The sequence below is a fragment of the Chelonia mydas genome, chromosome 13 (assembly GCF_015237465.2).
Source record: "Chelonia mydas isolate rCheMyd1 chromosome 13, rCheMyd1.pri.v2, whole genome shotgun sequence".
In the NCBI taxonomy this organism is placed as follows: domain Eukaryota; kingdom Metazoa; phylum Chordata; order Testudines; family Cheloniidae; genus Chelonia; species Chelonia mydas.
Window position 1 is genome coordinate 13,190,869 of NC_051253.2, and position 20,210 is coordinate 13,211,078.

Consider the following 20,210-nt stretch of genomic DNA (forward strand, 5'->3'; position numbering starts at 1 on the left):
GGCTCAGGTTGGCCACCCCTGCTCTAAACACGGTAGGAGCTAAATAGTGGCCCAGCTGAAGTCAATGGGATGTTTTCCATTGGCTTTAACAGAGCTAGGATTTCCCCCTGTAAATCCAGTGCAGATGTCCTCAGAAGTACTCGCAATTTGGATCTGGTCTTTCTACTCCTTTCTTTTTTGAGTAGTTTGTCTTTACTATTTGGGTATCCCCATAAAATACACCAGTAACTATTGTATGATCTGTATTTCAATAAATCTTAAGACAGACATTTTAAAAGAAGAAAAATGACAAGGGTATATCAGTAGACAAAGATGTCTGTCCTCTGAATGATAGAAATTAGTGATTTTGATGGACAGTATTTGAATGAATGGAAACATTACACTACTTAATTGTTAGATGAAATTATTGTTTTCCTCCTTGTACCTTTTAAAAGCATTTATTTTCACAGTTTAAGCAACAGATATTTGTTGTACTTGACAGCTTTTTCTTTGAACTAGAAAGGTTTGCATGAAAATTACAGAATGGAAGATTTGGTAAAATTATCCAAAGTTGATGGAAAATTGCGGTTAAGTTGCTATTTTTTTTTCATCTCAGCAGGGTCTGTAGTTAAGTAGCAGGGGAAGCATTCTATGCTATATATAGTTAATTTGGTACTGTTTTGGGGTCCTCTGAGATGAACCTGTCCTCGCTGAAATTCCTCCTCCAAACTCACTTCTTCAAAGCCTTTCACTACTGATCTCTCCAGTACAGTATCTGTCTCCATTAAAGTGGCTGATCATTGTTTGTATTGTCTTGGTTGGAATTCAATTGTAAATTCTTTGCTCCAAGGACATTTACTGCGGGTCTGTCTGTAAAGTGCCACAAATCCTTACAGTAGTCTATAAATAATAACGAAAAATGATTGGAGTTTATTTATTGAGTTTATAGCCTGGAATGGCAAGACATATTAGGAACGTGGTTTATCTAATGTACTGCTGATGCACTATTTAAATGGTAAAATGATTTAGGAACAAAGCTAGAAAAATACCTTTTATAACGTTTGCCAAGGAAATGATGTAGGCACAGTACAGGGGAAAAGCAGCCCACATGGCATTGTGTCTTATTCAGTGTGATAAAATAGGGTGAAGCTGCTAAATAATACGGACGTTCCTAGCATGACATTCTTCATATTTAATTCAGGCCTCAGAATCTGTGTACACCTTTTTTCATCCAGGACACATCATATACTTCAACAGGGATACATCAAAATGCTGGTTTATATTCGAGTTTTTAACTGCTGCTTTCTCTGAAAAAAGCAAAAATTGTAAGTAATCCGCCCAGCTCTTCTCACCAAAGTCCTTATATCAGTGGAGGAGTTTTGAAAGTTTGTAGGGGGAGCATATGGATGAAAAGCTCAAATATGCATAATATTTGCCTCGGCACTAAACCCTGAATTACAGCAGTATCCAATCATAATCATTGTGTTATGTGCTCTACAAACACACAAAACCCTGTGGTCTTTAGTCCATAGAGGACTGGGTGTTGTCCCATCTCAGATGTGTTGATTGTTGGTGGAACTTAGTCAGTAATGAAAAAACCTTTCCGTTGATATCTGGAAATGAATTTGTTTCAGCCACGTCCATAGCCTATTAAAATGCATCCGTTATCGATTCAGTGAGTAGTACAAATACCTAGGATAATATTTTTTTCATCTTGAATGATCCAATAGTCTTCAAATGTGAATTTTGACTTGTACACTGTATTCAGTTGTAAAATTCACCATTCATTTTTTCACTTCTTTTTTAATTGATCCCCTGGCATATGTCAATGGGGGTTTACCAAAAATCGTAAGGCAGAGTATTCCTCCTGGGCTTTCCCTTCTGAATATTCTCAAAACTACTCTTCTAAGATGGAAGATTTACACAGCGTCTTTCTTTTTAAACATCCGTCAAGCATTAGGATTGGTATATGCGCTGCTAATTCCATATCCCCACTTCTGGAGTTTTAGCACACGTGGAGGATGTTACTATTACAATGTTTGTGTGGCCATTAGCTTCTGGAGAGATCTATGCAAAAACTTGAATTCTAGCAGTATCTGGGCCAGATCTTCAGCTGTTGTAAATCTACATAACTCCATCAGGGTCAAATGAGTTATGCCAAATTACACCAGCTGAGCATCTGGCCTTCTGATATCAACTGTTTTCCCTGACACTGAATTGGTGGTGTATAGAATCCTCCAGGGTATTCAAGAAGTAAAACTAAATTGACTACCAAGAAAGTGCTGAATTAGGGTCCATACAGAATCTATTCTGAGTGTATGGCACATACATTGCTCAGCTAAATGGTCTCTCAGCATGTAGCAAATGGCAATCCAAGCAGAGGGAGCCTATTGCTCCTGCTTATGCTATATTGGGAGGAAATGGTTTTCCCATGCTGGTTTTGTATTTGTCCTGCCTGATTTTGGTTTTGGCAGCACCAGCTGTTTTAGTTCCACTTGGGTGAAACTTCCCATTTTTCCTTCATTAAAATGTCAAGTAAAACGTCTCCACTGTGTAATCTGGCAAAATGGCTAGCACTTCATAAAGTTAATTATTTCTTGGACCTTTTTGAAATGTATCAGGTAAAATTTAATTGTAAAGACCAAAGGAAAGGAGACTTTTATTTTTATAAAAATTAACTGTGAGGTGGAATGTAAAAGCGAATTGCATTTTGTTCTGTGACAAGGTTAACTACAATTTATAAAGTCAATTAATGTGTAGTTTGATTTTACATTCTTGGCCCAAACAAAGTTTTTGACCTTACAAATAGTGAACTGTGTAAATTAGTGAGAAATGTAGCTGAAATATTTTGAATATCTCAAATTTAAATTTAAAAATATCTCAAATTATTTATGAACTTTCCACAAACTAGAAAAAATGATGAAAGTCAATGACTTCATTATTTGTTGCATTTGTTATTTGTTGTTCACCCAGGTCTTAAAGCCAGGAGGAAATAAGTCACTTACATGAGTGTAAATCCAAAATAACTATTGGTGTCACCATAACCAGTATAAATCTGGAGTACTTCCAGTGACACCAATGCAGTAACTCCACATTGACAGTGGCATAAGTGGTAGTAGAATTTGATCCAAAGTATTAAGACCTGTTCAGCACTCCTTGGTGTGTTTGAGGTGGTTCCTGGATCTATGAAGAAAGGTGTGGTGATCCGTGGATTTCTATGAAGAGGTTGGCATATTGAGAAGCCATCCTAGTGCCCAGGGCTGTTCCCATGGTTTGGACAAAGTGTTTGTTGTTGAATGTAAAAGTGTTATGGGTGAGGATGAAATGGATAAGTTTGGGACGGATATCTGAGTGTTGTTATCCGTTGTCTTGTAGATATTTGGGGCAGTAATGCCATTATCGTGAGAGATGTTGGCGTATAGGAAAGTAACCGCTATGGTGACAGTTCTGGATGGTATTCTGAGGGAGGTTGTTAATATTGCAGAATTTCTGGAGGAAGTTGCTTGTGTATTTATGGACTTTTTAAAAGAACCATTAAGCTCATAATTAGTCAGTAGAATTAGTTTTAGATTTAGCCAACAAAATGTTTATCCAGCTAAAAGCCACAGGGCCAGCTGTCTAAAAGACAAGTTAGTCTGTACAAGAGCCAATCGACAGATAGGGAAAGAGCCAAGTCTGTCAGTAGTCTAGTTAGCTTGAGAGTCTGTCAGCCAGTAAAGGAATGAACTATTTAGAACAGGAGCCATCACATTGTATTTTAGAGCAACCATCTACATTCTTACATCTCCACCTTCCATTCTTATATCTATAGCCCTCTGTTTCACCACCCAAAAATCTAATTTTATATGGCTGCCCGTTATCTTAAAATCAACAAATTATGAAAGATAGGTAGAACAAAAGACAGACCATTAAGCCTATAAGGTGGCTAAGTAGACAAGCAACCAACTATGTACAAAACAAAGTTAAAAATTCAGCAGCTCCAGAAAGCTACAGATTGATAGAAGAAAAAATGTTATAAAGATTAAGCAAGTGTAGCTAATGAAAAGGTAAAAGGAAGTAAGGCTTCAGTTATTCAGAGATAAGCAGGATTCTTAGGACCTCTGGGAACAAATTAGCACTTCAGAATACAGAGAAGAAATTTGGGGTGGATTCCTTGTCCCTGTTGTAAGCCAAAGAAAGTAATTATTCAAAGTTACAAGTATTTCCCTAGTGATCTGGAATAGACTGTGTGCAGTATTGACACAAGCTATATTTAATGTAAGGTTACAAGCCAACTTGTGAGAAAGATTTTAAAGTTAAGTCTGACATTCCATCCTTAGCTCATTCCTTTCCATCTGAGTATTGAAGCATGCCCTATCTGGCAGAGAAAAATCATTGTGCAAAGGGCTCTAAAGCACTGTTGGTTTTAATTAAAGATGGGTGCTGGCCTTTCTCTCTATATATAATAAATTCGCTTAGTCTCACTGACTTTCCTTTATTGTAATGTTGTTGCCATTAAATTTCTTTTTTTTAAGGGAGAAAAAACTCCCTGCTAGAGGGAGCTATACCATGACTAAGCAACTCCCTGCCAGATGAAATAAGAATGACCACTAACTTTATTGCTTCAAAACTAAAAGCAAACCCCACCTCTTCAATTTAGCCTTCCCATGGCATCTCCCTCAGAGATACCACACTTCATACAGTTACTAAATAAAAAACACCCAAACCAGCATCCTACAATTACCAATAACTTTTAAGCTTGCTCCCTACTGGCTGGGCTGGAAGAAAGAGAGTATCTTTGTCTTTTGCTTCTTGTGGGAGTGATTGCAATACCATGGTGATAGGTGCTCAAATAAGCACCTTCATAGATAGGTATAGGAGGATGGATTATGCTAATTGCTGTTTATTAACTAAATAGATCATCATGGGAATACTTTCAATGTTCATAGGATCTCAAAGGCTGTGACCCAGCTAGCAGCTCTTCACAAATAGGCCCCTGGTGTTGGCATGGAGTCCCTTTGCAGTCAGCAGGGCTTAGTATGAGTGCAGGAGTCTGCCTACCTAGAACTACTTCCAGGATGAAGGTCAAAGGTAACAAAGGCCCAATTCTGAAACTTGTGAATCTAAAATAGTGTGCCCACTTCCACATTTAGATGGCCTGATTAGGTCTTAGGCACCCAAATATCTATTTTAACTGCCAGCATGAGTGCCAGGTTGGTGGGTCTTGGTGCTGTGAGCAAATATTGAAATAATAAAGAGTTTGCTTTGTTTTGTTGATGATATTGATATTATATCTGCTTTTGCGCTGCCAAGTGCACTAGTATCAACATTTTCTTAATCTGATTAGTATTTTTTCCTAGAGGGAAACATTAAAAAAAAATCAAAAAGCGTCATATTGCATTTTGACTTTTACTTCATGTTACTGTTCTGCACTAGAGTTTCCTGGATGACCTCTCCACTCTTTTGCCTGGGGTAGGGGAAACGTTAGAGGTACCATTTCTCCTTCAGTTATTGAGTTTTGTTGCCATGTGGGAATTTTTTTTGGTCCTCTATTTTGCTGCTTTCTCCTCTTTCCCCTTTTTCCACCCTGCAGGTGGGATATTATTAAAAAAAAGATTTTAGTTTTGGTCCTGAGCTCTTGAATTTGTCTTATTCAATAATGTTACTTGGGTCATCAATATCTCACTTTCTCTTTTATTAGCAGAGTACTTTTTTGAAAACTTATTAGTATTTTTCTATTCTTAACTGGAAATAAAACTCCTGGCTGTGATCTTATCAGATTTTTAAGATAAATAATCCTGAGGTTCTTCTGTAGTGGGCTGCAAACTCTGAAGGAAAACCCAGGTATTGTAGGAAGTGGTGGTTGATACTTCTTACTCTGAGTCAATATGTTACCCGTGACATGAAGTACTGCTCAGAATAATGAGCTGTTACAGGGTCTGATCCAGTGCCCACTGAAGTCAATAGCACATTATAGCCAGAGATCTCTAAGTGCTTCATATAGCCAGGTAAATTCTATCAGAACCATTTTACAGATGAGGAAACTGAGAGGACATGCCTAAGGTCATGCACACACACCAGTTGTCAGAGCCAGGAATAGGACCCAGGGCCCTAACAGCCTAGCCACCAGACCCCACCACCTCCAGGGTCTGTAACAGCCCTGATGATGCCAGAAGTGCCATCTTTCAAGTGAAATATGAAGCTGAATCATAGAAGGTTAGGGTTGGAAGGGACCTCAGAAGGTCATTTAGTCCAACCCCCTGCACAAAGCAGGACCAATCCCCAATTTTTGCCCCAGATCCCTAAATGGCCCCCTCAAGGATTGAACTCACAACCCTGGGTTTAGCAGGCCAATGCTCAAACCACTGATCTATCCCTCCCCCCAAGTTAGATGTCTCACTATTTGTCCACAAAATGAAAGCAACTGATAAGGGCTTTAAAATCAATTATTAGTATATTTCTTACTTGGAATTTACTGTGCAAATTGAGAAACAGTTTTAGCCATATTTTGTTACATTTTTTGGATGATTCTTTCTGAATAGATTATGTGAACTGAAGCACTTTATGAAGGGTTTGATTTTTAAACAAGTTACGCATATAGCTGTGCATGCAAAAAGTATATCCAATTATGTTCCTAATTTGCATTCATATTTACCACAATTAAGTAGTGAAATTAGATAACTGCACACACAAATTGCCATAATTAGTTATCTGCATGATCAGCTACTGATTTGCATGTGCAATCAAGATACCTGCATGCACAAAACATGGGGAAAATTAAAAAAAAAAAAAGACCAGTAAGGCCTGCTTTTCAGCCTGGGTGGAGTTGTGTGTGTGTGTGTGTGGGGGGGGGGGGGGGGCATGGGAGGGCATTGCCCCCCCGCAACTGTATACAGTGTTAGTGTGTGTGGGGGGTGGGGTAATGTAAAGGTTCAGCTGCTCCCTGTACAGCTTGAGTCAGTCCCCGCAGGGCAGGCCCCGTCCCACCCCACTGCCATATCTGACTGGGAAGTGGTCAGTGATGAGTAATCCCATGCTGGGAGCCAGCCAGCAGCCCCCACACAGGCGGAGTAGTGTCAGGTGGCAGCAGGCGAAGCAGAGTCGCCAGGTGGAGGGTGAAGAGAAGAGGTTGGTCCCAAGAGGTGGCAGCTCCCAGTGCAGCTGGAGGAAGCTGGAGGGTTCATGGCCGTTCCTGCTCCAAGCCGCCTCACCTCGTGATCTGTGGCTATTTGGCCCCCTGAAGTATGGGCCCCAGGGACTGGGGCTCGGCAGCGCTGCTCTTTTTCCACCTGGACAATGCCGTGGTCAGGTAATGGCTGGGCCCGGGCTCAGTGCCTGTCTGTGCCTGGCACTGACAACCAGGGCCCCTGGGCCCTTCCCTCATTCCTGGGCAAGGGGTGCTTGTGAGGCACCTCAGGGTACGGGGTGGGTGACTGGGGCAGGGCTGCCAGGTGATGAGCTCAAGGCACTCATCAGGCTGCTGAGGTGGAGGGTGTTGGTGGGGGCTGGCTGTGGCACTGGCCTGACCCCTTTGCCCTCTTGCTTGCCCTGGTCCCTGCTAAGGTGTGGGGCTGCACATGCCCTGTGGGGCCCCTGTCCCAGGTGGATGCGTGGGGGCCCGAAAAGGCCAGGCTGCATGCTCGGCAGCTCCTTGCCTGATTTCCCATTTGATTAGCCTGATGACTCGCTTGCCTGGTGGAGGAGGTGGGAGGGGGCACTATCAAACTGTGTACATTGTGTGTGGGGGGGGCACAATTTAAAGGTTTGGCCACCAACTGAACAGCTCGAGTCATGCCCCCTCGACCCCAGGCAATGAGGCCCCCCTCCTTGCCCTCAGTCTCCTCTCCTGAAAAGCAGCGGCACCTCCCTGCAGTGCCCAGTTGTTGCTCCTGCCTCTTCCCACAGGGTGCAGATCGTTGCACAACTCCTCCGGTCTCCAAGGTCACTGGACTGGCTTGGCTCTGCCAGCTGCCGTGCAGGGAGGGGGCCCGGTGGCACCAAGTGACCGAGCATGGGGCCAGCTCTAAATCAACAGGAAACTCATACGCAACAGTGAGGCAGCCCCACCCCGAGCCCCTGGAGGCTGCATGATTTCCAGCCAGGTCTTTTGAAGCCGCCCTCCCCCACAGCTGGGGGCTTCTTGCATTAACCATGCTATGGTCCTGGTTAAGTCCCCCCCGTGTCCATGTGCGAGACCTGAACAAACACCGGGGCAGGTGCCTGGCCCCACAGACCAGTGGCGATCCCATGGCAGGCCGAACTCTGCAAGCCTCATGTAGGCATAGAATTCTCTCCCCCCCACCATGCACGGCATTGGCCTCACCGGAGCTCCCCCCCGAATATAGAAGGTAAATTATGCCTATGTTTTTCAGACCAACCTTAACCCAGCTTCCCTTTTTGTGCCTGCTCATCTCTGTCTGATTACGTATTTAGACATCCAAGGTGAGATATGTTAAATCTGAAAATTGTGGTTCCAAAATTGAGCTTCCAAATATTTGTGCCTGCAATTTGCAGATTCAGAAAAGGAAAAGGAAACCAACTTTTTAAATGTTGGGTCATATTTTATCTTCCTCACTCTCTTATTTCTCATGATGTCTTTACTTATGCTGACCAGTACAATAAACAAGGTTTCATCTCTGTCCTCCCTTTTTCCTATTTCTGATCTCTCCACTTGAGCTGGTCAAAATTTTCTCAATTTGATTTTTTCCAATGGAAATTATTGTTGACATATTTTGATTTTCAATGGGAAAAAATGAAGATATTTTCCTATTTTTTCAATATTTGGAAATTTTGATGGATTTTTCAAACTTTTCAAAATTTTGAAATTTCAGAATTTAAAAATAGTATTCTTTTTGAAAAAAATCACAACTTTTCCACTGTATTTTTGACTAGTTCTGTATGTTCCTGGACTACAACATTGTTTTCGGCATGAAGTAGATAACTTTTTTGTGGGAGTGGTGAAATGGTGTGGAATGAAATTGTAAATTTTTTTTGCATGTGCATAATTTCACAGAAAAAATGTTTCACACAGCTCTAGTATTTGGCAAAAGAATCTACTACACAGATGTTGCCATGTGGTAAGAACCTTTTAGCTGCAGGCACACTTTCTACATAAAGAGCAATATTTGGGTATGAGTCTTCTTCATCTCCTTTTCATTCTTGTCTCTTACTGCTTCTGGCTCTTCTCAATTTGGCTGTCCTATTAATCTCTGTCAGTGTCAGGTTAAGGAGAAGGCATCCACATGTGATTTGAAAAGAATAACGCTAAGACTTCTTTAAATCTGAGTCCTGCTTTCTGTAGTTTATGAAGAATGACATTTATTCCTGGATGGTTATTAAAGTTCAGGAGTCTAAAATCTAAGCATTTTATATGCTTATAGCTTTGCAGAGACTTTGCAAACAATTGTGGACTTAATGTCCCATTGACTTCAATACACACAAAATGTTTTCCTAAAACACTGGTCCATAGTGTTTGCCCTGAGAAGACCTTAAGGTTCAGCAGATGGTGAGTTTTTCAGACTTAGGAAGGTTTCTCAGCAAATCCTCTTTAAGATTCCTGAAATGCTTCTTGCTTCTTGAACCCTTTTATTTTGTCTTTTTGTCACAAGACTGTAGCCAGCTTCTGCTTGCAAACTGAGCTGATCCAACAGCTGAGCTGTCAGTTTCCCAACCATCCTGCTCAACACAATGGCATCAAATCTTCCTCTGACATGTGAGTCAAAATCCAATCCAGGGGTCCCCTGCATTTAGGAGATAGGAAAGATGGAGCCAGACAAAATATTATTACTGAACAAGAAAGGAATGAATGCTATTGTTTTATAACAATTTGATCAAAGACTGGTGTGCTACCATAATGTTAAGTGCATAGAAATATGCTGTACCGATATTCTCAAAATAGTTCTGTCTTACCCTATACACAATGGCCACTGTTTGTGTGCTGTTGTTATGGAAGAAAATCTATTTTATCCTGTTCAGCTTTTAGAAGGACTGCACTTTTTTTTAAACCAATGGCCAGAATAGATAGGGGGTCGTGCAGCTAGAATATCAATGGAGGAAATATTTGCTGGAGGAAAGTGCAAGGAAATATGTGCTCCAGGAAACAAAACCCAGCCAGGTTTAAAACAACCTTGAAATAGGGAATCCGAGGCAATGCCACTTTCCTACTCCTCTAGCATCCCTATATCTATCCTTTCAGGATACACTAAAAAGAAATACCCTTCAACTCATATGCAATGTCTCTTATAAAAACATTACCAAAAGGAGCCACTTGGCAGCGCCATCAAGTAAAATCCAGGGACGTTAATCTTCAGAGATGGGAAATACAAAAGAATATGTTAATTTTCTAGCCCATCATTGGTCCTCGTTTGTTTTTGAGTAGGGCTGCATTCCTTCACATGCTGCGATGAAGGAGTGTGTGCACATCTGCCTGGTGTATACGGCAGAGGCGTGCACTGCAGGATGCTCAAGTGAAAATCAAGTCATGCCATTGTGCTATAAATTCCTGACCCATTGCACTTTCACAGCATCATTTGACCATGGTCCTGGCGGATCCCCCCCTTCTTTGGAAGTTGTATTCCAGGAAGCTTTTCATTGTCTTTGAGGTCAATCGTTTCCCTTTCTCCCTTTGAAAACAATAATCATAGTAAATAATAATTAATAATAAAAACACGTTGCACGTATTCAAGGGGTGTAAAATGTTTATTGTTTTCCCGTAAGCTTTATAGTCTCTTGAAAGAAGTTAGGTCTGGGACAAGAGTGTGCGTGTGTGTGTGTGTGGGGGGGGGGGGGGGGGGGGGGGCTCATGTATTACTGTAGTCTCTCAGTTCCGATAGGTGATAGCTGGGCAGGCTGATTATGACATAAGTCTTCTGGGAAGTGTGGCAAAGAGAGAGAGAGAGAAAACTCCGCTCTGCGAGCGCCCCGGCGGTGATATCAGGCACCCAGTCTTGGCCAGCGCTGGGGGTGAGCGCCCGCCTCTGGAATCAGCAGCCCCGTTCCGCCCCCAGCAGCCCCACAGGGGGCGAGCAGGGTCGGACAGAGGGAATCATGGCCACGGCAAATGTTTCTGTTTCTTCGTGATCTCTCGCGCTTTTCTCGCTCATCAATAATTCACCTTCGGGCTGCTTTTTTTTTTTTTTTTTTTTTTTTTTACATGTGGAGGTGGGGAAGCCAAACGGGGGGGCGCTGGGAAGCGGGGATGGTGTTTGTTTGCTTTGGTGGGGTATTTTCAGGCGACCGTTAAAGGACAAAGGTTTGGGTTTGGGGTGTTTTGTTGTTTTTTTCAAAAGGCAGCGGGGAAGACTTTGGCTTTCCCCCCAGCATTGCTGGACCCGCGCGTGGGGAAGCGGCGGCGGGTGCTGGCTCCCCCCCGCTGCTGCCGGGCTTGCGGAGAGGTGGACGGAGAGGCTGGGGCGCTCCGAGCGAGGCTGCGCTGCCCGCCGACGGTGCTGAACATGGGCGCTCCAACCAGGGCGCTGGCCGTGGTCCCCACCGTGATGTTGGCCCTGGCTCTCCCCAGCCTCCCGGTCTGGGCGCAGAACGACACCGAGCCCATCGTCCTGGAAGGGAAATGCCTGGTGGTTTGTGACTCCAACCCGGCCGCCGATGCCAAGGGCGCCTCCTCCTCTCCCTTGGGCATCTCGGTGCGGGCGGCCAACTCGAAGGTCGCCTTCTCGGCCGTGAGGAGCACCAACCACGAGCCCTCGGAAATGAGCAACAAAACCCGGATCATCTACTTCGACCAGGTAAAGAAAATTCTTCCCCCCCCCCTCCACCCCAGCACCGTGTTTTCGGGGCGTGCGTGGTTTGAATCGACCCCACACAAGCAGGAGAGGCGTTAGGGAACCCGTGTTTGCCCACGGGTTAGGGAGCCATTGCTTCAGGGTGCGCCCCTTGCGAGCCAGCCGGCATCTAGACGGCGGCTAATAAAGGGGCTCATCAACAGGTGCGAGCAGAGCTGCGAGCTTGTTCAAATCCAGGGTCCCCGCTGAAAGTGAGCGTCGGGAAAGTTACTCCGGGGGCAGGCTTGGCCGTTGCTGTGTATTTCAGAGCCGCACTTTCTGGGTCTCCAGCACTCCCTGGAGTCTGGTACTTTAGTCATCTCACCCGATCAAGATTGTCTTCATTTAAATGCCAGCCCGGCACAGACCAGGCAGGAGTATTTTTGCTTTGCTCTGAAGTCCAAAGCAGCAGCCAAGACTAATTCGCATTGAGCCTTCAAGTACTTTTAAAAAGTTGCGTGTATCTCAAGGCTCGACTGAGGGCAATGTAGACAAGCAGCAGGTTTTCAGCTAGCTGAGGGGGGAACCGAGACTTTATTTACATTTTTAAAAAGCCTTCAGCTCGCATTGTTGATGTGGACGCTCTTCAAATGTTATGATCCTGTGGTATTTCAGTTAAGTTTATCAAACGTCGTTTCATTTAGCACTGTAAAGCCGGAGGGAAGTATTCAAGGAGACTGGGAGCTCCCTGGAGGTTTGCAGCCTACCTACAGTTTCAATAACACCCCTAACAAAGTAGCTTTTGGGTCCCCTTATTTCAGAATACACATGTGCAGTAGAGAAGGTGGAAAGGAAAATCCGTGCCAATAATGTATCATTTGTATGGATTACATTTAGTTAATACTGAAAACACAGGACACATATATAGTTTTCTAAAATACCCATCACATCTTAGTTGCATCCCTACAATATTTAAAATCATTTGTCTGAATTTTTAAATATTTTACAACCCTAATGAACGCCCCCCCCCCAAATACATAACCTCAGTGGATGAGCAGTCTTTGCAGACAAAATAAAATCATATTTGAAAAAATTCCTCTTAAATTAAAAACCAGAAAATAACACAAAACACTGTGAGGTTTTTGATTTAAAAGAGATCATGCTGTTCTTCTAGAACCTTCATGTCAGTTAGAAATAAGAAGGGAGGTCTCCTTCACAGAAATCTGAACACACACAATTTAAATAAGTGTCTTAGGATAAATGATAAATATAGCTGAGATAGACATAGTCATTATGTGAAGTCAACTCCACTCAGAAATTTACTTTAAGTCTTGTGAGCTGCCTTTCCCACTCTGTGACCAGAAAGACTTATTTCAGCCCTTGGATAGTATATAAAATAGTTAATGAAGCCTAGTTAGCTTCTTGGAATGATTAGCTGCTTGGTTAATTGATCCTACTAAATTACTTTTTTTAAGGTCCAGAGACTCCTATATTCAGCCTAGAGATGGGCAATAACTAGGCTTTTCTGCACTAAAGTAAAGACAAAATGTGCTTGGAATTCTTGAGTTTTATTCACCACATTGTCAATAATCTTTTCAGGATACAGGAAGACCTATAGGGATGTGTAGGAGACTTGGAAATGTGCAAAGCATCTGAGAGTTAGCCCTTTTTAAGTGAAAGGAAAGCCAGGGAGAGGTTTAAAAGGTGTTTTCTCAGGTGCAGCTGATGCACCCAAAGTTTCAACATTGTTTCATTAATTCTTGGGAATTAGTTCACAAAATTTCAAATGATTTTTTCCCCTCTAAAATCCACAACTTGTAATACTACTATTTTCATCTCAGTCATACCTATGAATACACACACATCTGCATTCCTGTTTCATCTACCAGCCTTGTGCTAGAGCAGATCCAAAATAATTGAGACTGAGAGTTATTTTCCTTACTATATCATATCAAGATACCTCACATAGTGTAATTTAGAATGCTAGAATTAAGCAAACTTCCTGGTTATTCCCACTGACTCTTTGAGAAGTCTGTTTCTTTAAGAGAACTTGAAAATATGAATTAAAATAAAGGATAAATAATTCAGAAGAAGGACGACACTTCGTTATAGAAGATATTTAAAATGTGAAGGCTGTAGTTGTTTAATGTCCTCTCCTTGGTTACTTGCCTTTAGCCATTTAAGAAAGTCTAAGTTGTTAGAAGAGTGTTTTCAGTTAGAGATACAACAGAAAAGAGAAATAGCACATATTTGTAAATCCAGGGTTGTTTAATATAGGTAGGTCAGGTATTTTGGCAACTCAATCCACCTTCAACCCAGTGTCATGAATTATGTCATTCATATACGTACTGCCTCATAGCTTGATACTTTCAGGGATGATGGCATTGCCTTGACCAGTACTGATTGGCCAATGCTAGTATGTTATTCCGGGAATTATTGGTGTTTTGAGAAGGTATTGTGGGACTAATGGGAAGATATGCCATCCCCCTAATATCTACTATACCCACAGATAGGTCTAATATTTGGAGATATCTACAGGCAGCCAAGTTGGACACGTATTTCTATGCCAGTTGATTTTTACTTAAGTTATACTGATAAATATGACTTACAAATGAAACCAACCCATAATTTTAAATGCCATATTTTAATGTCCATGAATATAGGAATAAAAACAGAATTCTGTAAGTCATGCAGTTAGATGGAGAAAAATGTGATTGGATGCCTTGATCTTTTATATTGAATAATTGTATTAATTCCCATTATGTATTTTTATTTGTAGATCCTAGTAAATGTGGGCAATTTTTTCACATTGGAGTCTGTCTTTGTAGCACCAAGAAAAGGAATTTACAGTTTCAGTTTTCATGTAATTAAAGTCTATCAGAGTCAAACAATCCAGGTATGTTGATTTAATATGAGAAATGTATATGTAAATTGCTTGCATTCTAGAATGAGACTAAAATGGTGACAACAAAATATTATTACACACAGTTCACATAAAAAGAGCATTTTTTGGTTCATTTAGAAACCCAGTGACTTTATTGTATTATATTCCTTAATTATACAGTATAGTGTATACATCTGAAATTAATGGATATAAAAATGTAGGGCCAGATCCTCAGCTGATGTAAACCCTCATAGCTCCATTGCTTTGTTCATTCACACCAGATGAAGATCTGGGCTAGACTGTTTAAAATAATAAATATAAAAGTCACCCATGACTAAAATACACTTTTTAATTTAATTTAATTCAATTGAGTGAATCCTTCATAACAATCTTATATTGCTAGTTAGAAACTAGGTGAAATCCATTGTAATGATGTCTAGATTTCTGGGGACACATTCTGTATAAATAAGTCATCTTCATTTTTGGTAATTTTTTCTAACAGGAACTTCTAGAAACCACATGATGACACCAGGTAGCTGTTTAAAAAATGGCCTTACTGTGGGCCAGGACTATTTAAGTTAACTTCACTGGGCCACGACTATAATATTATAAATCTTCAGTGATGATGGTGGTGGTGGTGACTGTCTTAGAGAGGTTTGCAGTTATTTTACTGTGTTATGTTGGAAAAACACAGAAAACTATACTTTTCTTTGCAGTTCAATAGCAATGTTGAGCTCATAGTCTGACATACACACCAGCCCCGAGAACCAACCTCTAGGGTCCTGAGCGTCCTCCCATTAAGCCACGAACTAAACTCCTAAAGAGTGAAATTCACCCCAGGGTCAGACTGTGGGGCTACAGTGCAGTCTCTCATTGCAGAGCTGATATGCCAGGGCTGGAATAATGACTGAAGCTTCCATTGAGACCACTGGATCCATGGAAAACATGATCTGTGGTTTCTCTTTAATCTGCCTCTTTTCTAACTCTGGTCTTCCCTGAACATGGCCTTCTGTACTGGCCTATGCGAGAGCGGGGAGACCTTTCTGCAGCATGTATATGATGCATGGGCACCTTTGGGTGGTTGCTCTGCCTGTAGACTGCCTATACATTCCCTGTGCAGGATTCAATGGAGCAGACTGGTGCAAGAATCCTGGGCATCACAAGTGAATTTCATCCTAAAGATATGGAGTGAAATCTTGGCCCCCACTGAAGTCAATGGCAAAACTCCCATTGACGTCAGTGGGGTCAGGATTTCATCCATAATCTATTTAAAGGCTATATATTTAGCTCATACTTTTGTTCTTTCTACCCTATTAAATGTGTATTTGATGGAAGATTAAATGTGTTCTAGAATCACTGTGCCATTAATGGTCTATGTGTTTAACACACCTGTTGGCAAAGGAAAAGATAAGATGTAAATTTTGTTATGGGACAATGCAGGGCCAATTGCGGCATGGTTTCCCATGGAGTTTCAGTTCATAGTTTCATGTTTTTTCATGTATATGGGCTAAAATCTCAGAACTGTGGGTTTCAGGCCTGCAACTGTGAAACACAACAAAATTATATATTTAGGAGTAATTTCTGAAGCCAAGATTTTCAAAAGTGCCTAGAGATTTTGAGTGCCCCAATTTTTGGATGCCCAACCTGAGACCCCTTGAAACTCTCCCACTCTCTGAAAATTAGATCCCTTTTTGAGGTGTCTCAAACAGCACAACCCAAAGCGAAGGTACCCCAAATCACTAGTCACTTTTGAAAATATCTCTGTTTATCACTTTAAAATAATGTCATGATATTTACATGGATAGGGCCTGATTCTCCTCTCACTTCCATGGGTTTAGATCAGGAACTGCTCCATTAAATCCAGTGGACATATACCAATGTAAGTATGAGTAGTACAGGTCCAAAGTTTGCATCTTTTGCATAGCTGCTTTTTTAGCTATATTTAATTAAATACAATAGACCCTTTTAATCAGGTTGTACCGGTAAATGGCCTTTCATTCTTAAGCCAGTAATAATGCTGGCATCCAAGGCAACTGTTGAACTTTAATAAGCCCTTCATGTTAAAAGTCCAAATAATTGGAAGGACGCATTATCTCCAATGGGATAGGGACTAAACCTGCTATTTCTCCAGTACTGTGACAAGGACATCTGTGAGATGCCCAACATGGGAGCTGATGCCCAAGGAGTAAGATAGTAGCAGGGAACAGGCAGTGATCAAACCCCTCATGCACTTTTTGCATGTATCACAGCTAAGGAGGGACTGGATGCTATTGCAGCGGCACCAACAGACTAAACCAGTTTGAGTCTCAGACCCACACAGACTTGAACACCACTAAATCACCAGAAGGCTTCCCACATAACTGGAATTACCACATCTCTGAAACATCTGTTAGTGCCATTAAGTATCATTAGAGTGAAATTGGTTCCCTGGAGACATCTGATTAAGTGGATTTCCAAGATAAGCAAATCCCAATTAAGGGCCAGATTCTGCTGCCTTACTCTACAAGTGCTCCTATTAAAATTAATGGGAGTACTCACCAGGAGGGAATACTTAATATGAACAACCATTTCATAGTCTCTCCCTCTGTGACTGCATTACGGTTAAGGCTTCTAAGAAATGTTCTAATTTTTGGCAAAAAATACATTTCACCAATTTATTTAAAACTTAGAAAATATTTGTGTTTTCTCCCTCATTTTCTGACCACCTTTGCATCTGCGTAGGTTCAGAAGCCTAGGCATTTGTGAATGACAAAGTTTTGAATAGAATCAATACTGAAATACAGTGGAGCGGCATATAAAGATGATGATTTGTTCTAGATTTTAAAACCAAATTGCAATCAAAAATCGAAGAGCCATATATTGTGATTACAGTGGGAGTTAGATGCCTAACCTACTTAGGGCTTTTGAAAAATCCCACTAGAAAAATCCCATCATCTGCATCTTTGTGTACCTAAATACTTTGAAAATCTGTCTCCTCTACTGATATGTACATGCAGTTAGATATCTAAATGACCTATGCAATCCAGGCATGCAAAGAGGGCTAAGGTGATGCAAGTGTCTTACAGCGTCACCTTGCCAGATCATTATCAGTGGATAGGGAGCTCCTATAGACCTTTAAAAAATAAAGCCTGTACATAATCATGAATCGAAAGTCCACATTACCTAGAGGAACTAGCATATTATCTGAGCCAGAGCCCACTGAAGTCCATTGACAGCATCCCATTGACTCCAATGATTCATAGATATTTAGGTCAGAAGGGACCATTATGATCATCTAGTCTGACCTCCTGCACAACGCAGGCCACAGAATTTCACCCACCACTCCTACAAAAAAAAACCTCACACCTATATCTGTGCTATTGAAGTCCTCAAATCGTAGTTTAAAGACTTCAAGGAGCAGAGAATCCTCCAGCAAGTGACCCGTGCCCCATGCTACAGAGGAAGGCGAAAAACCTCCAGGGCCTTCCAATCTGCCCTAGAGGAAAATTCCTTCCCGACCCCAAATATGGTGATCAGCTAAACCCTGAGCATATGGGCAAGATTCATCAGCCAGATACTACAGAAAATTCTTGCAATAGGCACATAAACAATAATACACTTGACAAAAGAGCAAACAATCATACTAACCTTAATTATTCATTTGAAAGGAAATAAAGTATACATGCTGTACAATGGGATTTTAACCAGGCCCCACCACCCTTTAGATACTTGATGTCATCAGATGCTTCTCTGTTAACTACAACTTTTCAGTGGGTTTTTTTCTTGTAGGTTAATTTAATGCTAAATGGAAAACCAGTAATTTCTGCCTTTGCTGGGGACAAAGATGTCACTCGTGAAGCTGCAACTAATGGAGTCCTGCTCTATCTAGACAAGGAGGATAAGGTTTACCTGAAACTAGAGAAAGGTAATCTGGTTGGTGGATGGCAGTACTCTACATTTTCTGGGTTTCTGGTCTTCCCTCTGTAAAAGTCAACTTCCCTGTGACATCCATCCTGGTGTGGACCAGTCATTGCCTCTGCTATTTGAAGATCATTTTATCATCATTGGGATTGATGTTTCTTTATTGGTTTCTCATGGGTGAATATGGATTCTATTTATGGATTTTGGCCCTATCTGAACTACTGTGAAGTTTCACAGAATTTTGTGTGTTTAAATACAGTATATTTGGATTAAGACTTAAAGCAGACCATAAATATCTATGCTTAATGTTACAGTCTAAAGCTGCCTGCAAGATTTATTCAGATTTCATTTACTGGACTTATTGGATTCGTGGGAGAAGTGGATTTTCTTTTCTTTTTAAAAGACTGGCAACTGGGTCTATAATTTAGGAGATTTTGATTTCAGACTTCAATCAAGAGTTAGCGTGTTGCTGCCAAAGAACTGTATATTGACATATTTGGTTATACATATTTTTGTTCTTTTGGACACTACAGACATAATTTATTCAATTTTCTGGAGAAAGATTATTATTATTATTGATAAGTGATTGACTTTATTTCTCTTCTACATGTAGTGGGGTTGGATGGTTCACCAAGATATTTACTCTCAGTCAATGATCATAATGAAGACTACCCTACTGAAAGCTAAGAAGCTATATGTTAATTGGACATGTAGTGCAGATTATAATACTAAAAAAGTGCTTATCAGGGTTAAAAGTGATCAGTCCAGCATATCTCTTCAAAACAGCTTTACCCTGCAGGAAAGCTACCATTTGTTCTTCAACTTTAATTAACATGATTGATAATATCCACTTTATTAAAAACCGAAGGGATGCCTTCCTTAGACATAACTACTTTATTAGCTGGAGATAAGACCCCTTGTTTTTAATTGTGTCTATGTTTCAAGTCTTCTGTTGTGTTAAAGGTATCATATGTTTTTTCCTTAACTCCACAAATGTGTATATAATTATAAATCATCTGTTTAGCAAATATTCCATCCAAATAGCTGGTATCTAACTTTTTTGTCTTTTTGTACAGGTCGTATGAATTCATAGATTTATTTATTATGTTGCATTACATAATAAAAGTTAATATATTAGCTGGATTTTTTTCACGGTTGGATTTTCAAACTATGACGCTCACACGCTCTCTTTAATTAGTTATAATTATTATATGCAAAGTTAAGCTTTTTGGAGTCACAGAAACTGGTGGGTTAGCTTTGCCTGGCAGAATCCTAAAGGTAGTCTGCATTAGCTAGAAATAACCTGTGCGTTTTACAAATAAAATACTGAGAGTAAAATCCTGACCCCATTGAAGTCAATGGCAAAAGTCCCACTGACTTCACCCTTAGAATCTAATCTAAAACTCATTGAAGTCAATGGATCCTGCTGACTTCAGTGGGCTTTGAATTGAGGCCTTGGTAGTGGGATTTTACCATTGTGAAGTAAGAGCCAATGCAGTCACACAAAAAATCTAATGAATAAGAAATTGTATGGTCTTCTTAGTGGAAGTGCTTTTACACAGACTGTCAGTAAAGCTCCCAGTCCTGCATTCCCTGTGCACCTAAAATACCCACTGACTTCAATGGGAATTTTGAGTTTGCATGGAATGCAGCATCTGACCCAAAATGAGAGACAATGCAGAAACGCTATGAAAATGAGAGTATTCATGAAGATGTGAGTGTCCAGGCATTGATGTCCTGATCTAAAG

At 41.0% G+C, this 20,210-nt stretch overlaps 1 protein-coding gene across 1 annotated transcript; it reads left to right on the forward strand.

Moving 5' to 3' along the window:
- The first annotated feature begins 10,862 nt into the window (after window positions 1-10,862).
- CBLN4 (cerebellin 4 precursor) lies at window positions 10,863-19,605 on the forward strand. Its single transcript, XM_007059760.3, has 3 exons — window positions 10,863-11,702; window positions 14,458-14,574; window positions 18,331-19,605. The coding sequence occupies exons 1-3, from the start codon at window positions 11,412-11,414 to the stop codon at window positions 18,526-18,528; spliced, it is 606 nt and encodes a 201-aa protein (XP_007059822.2). The 5' UTR covers window positions 10,863-11,411; the 3' UTR covers window positions 18,529-19,605.
- Window positions 19,606-20,210: the final 605 nt, after the last annotated feature.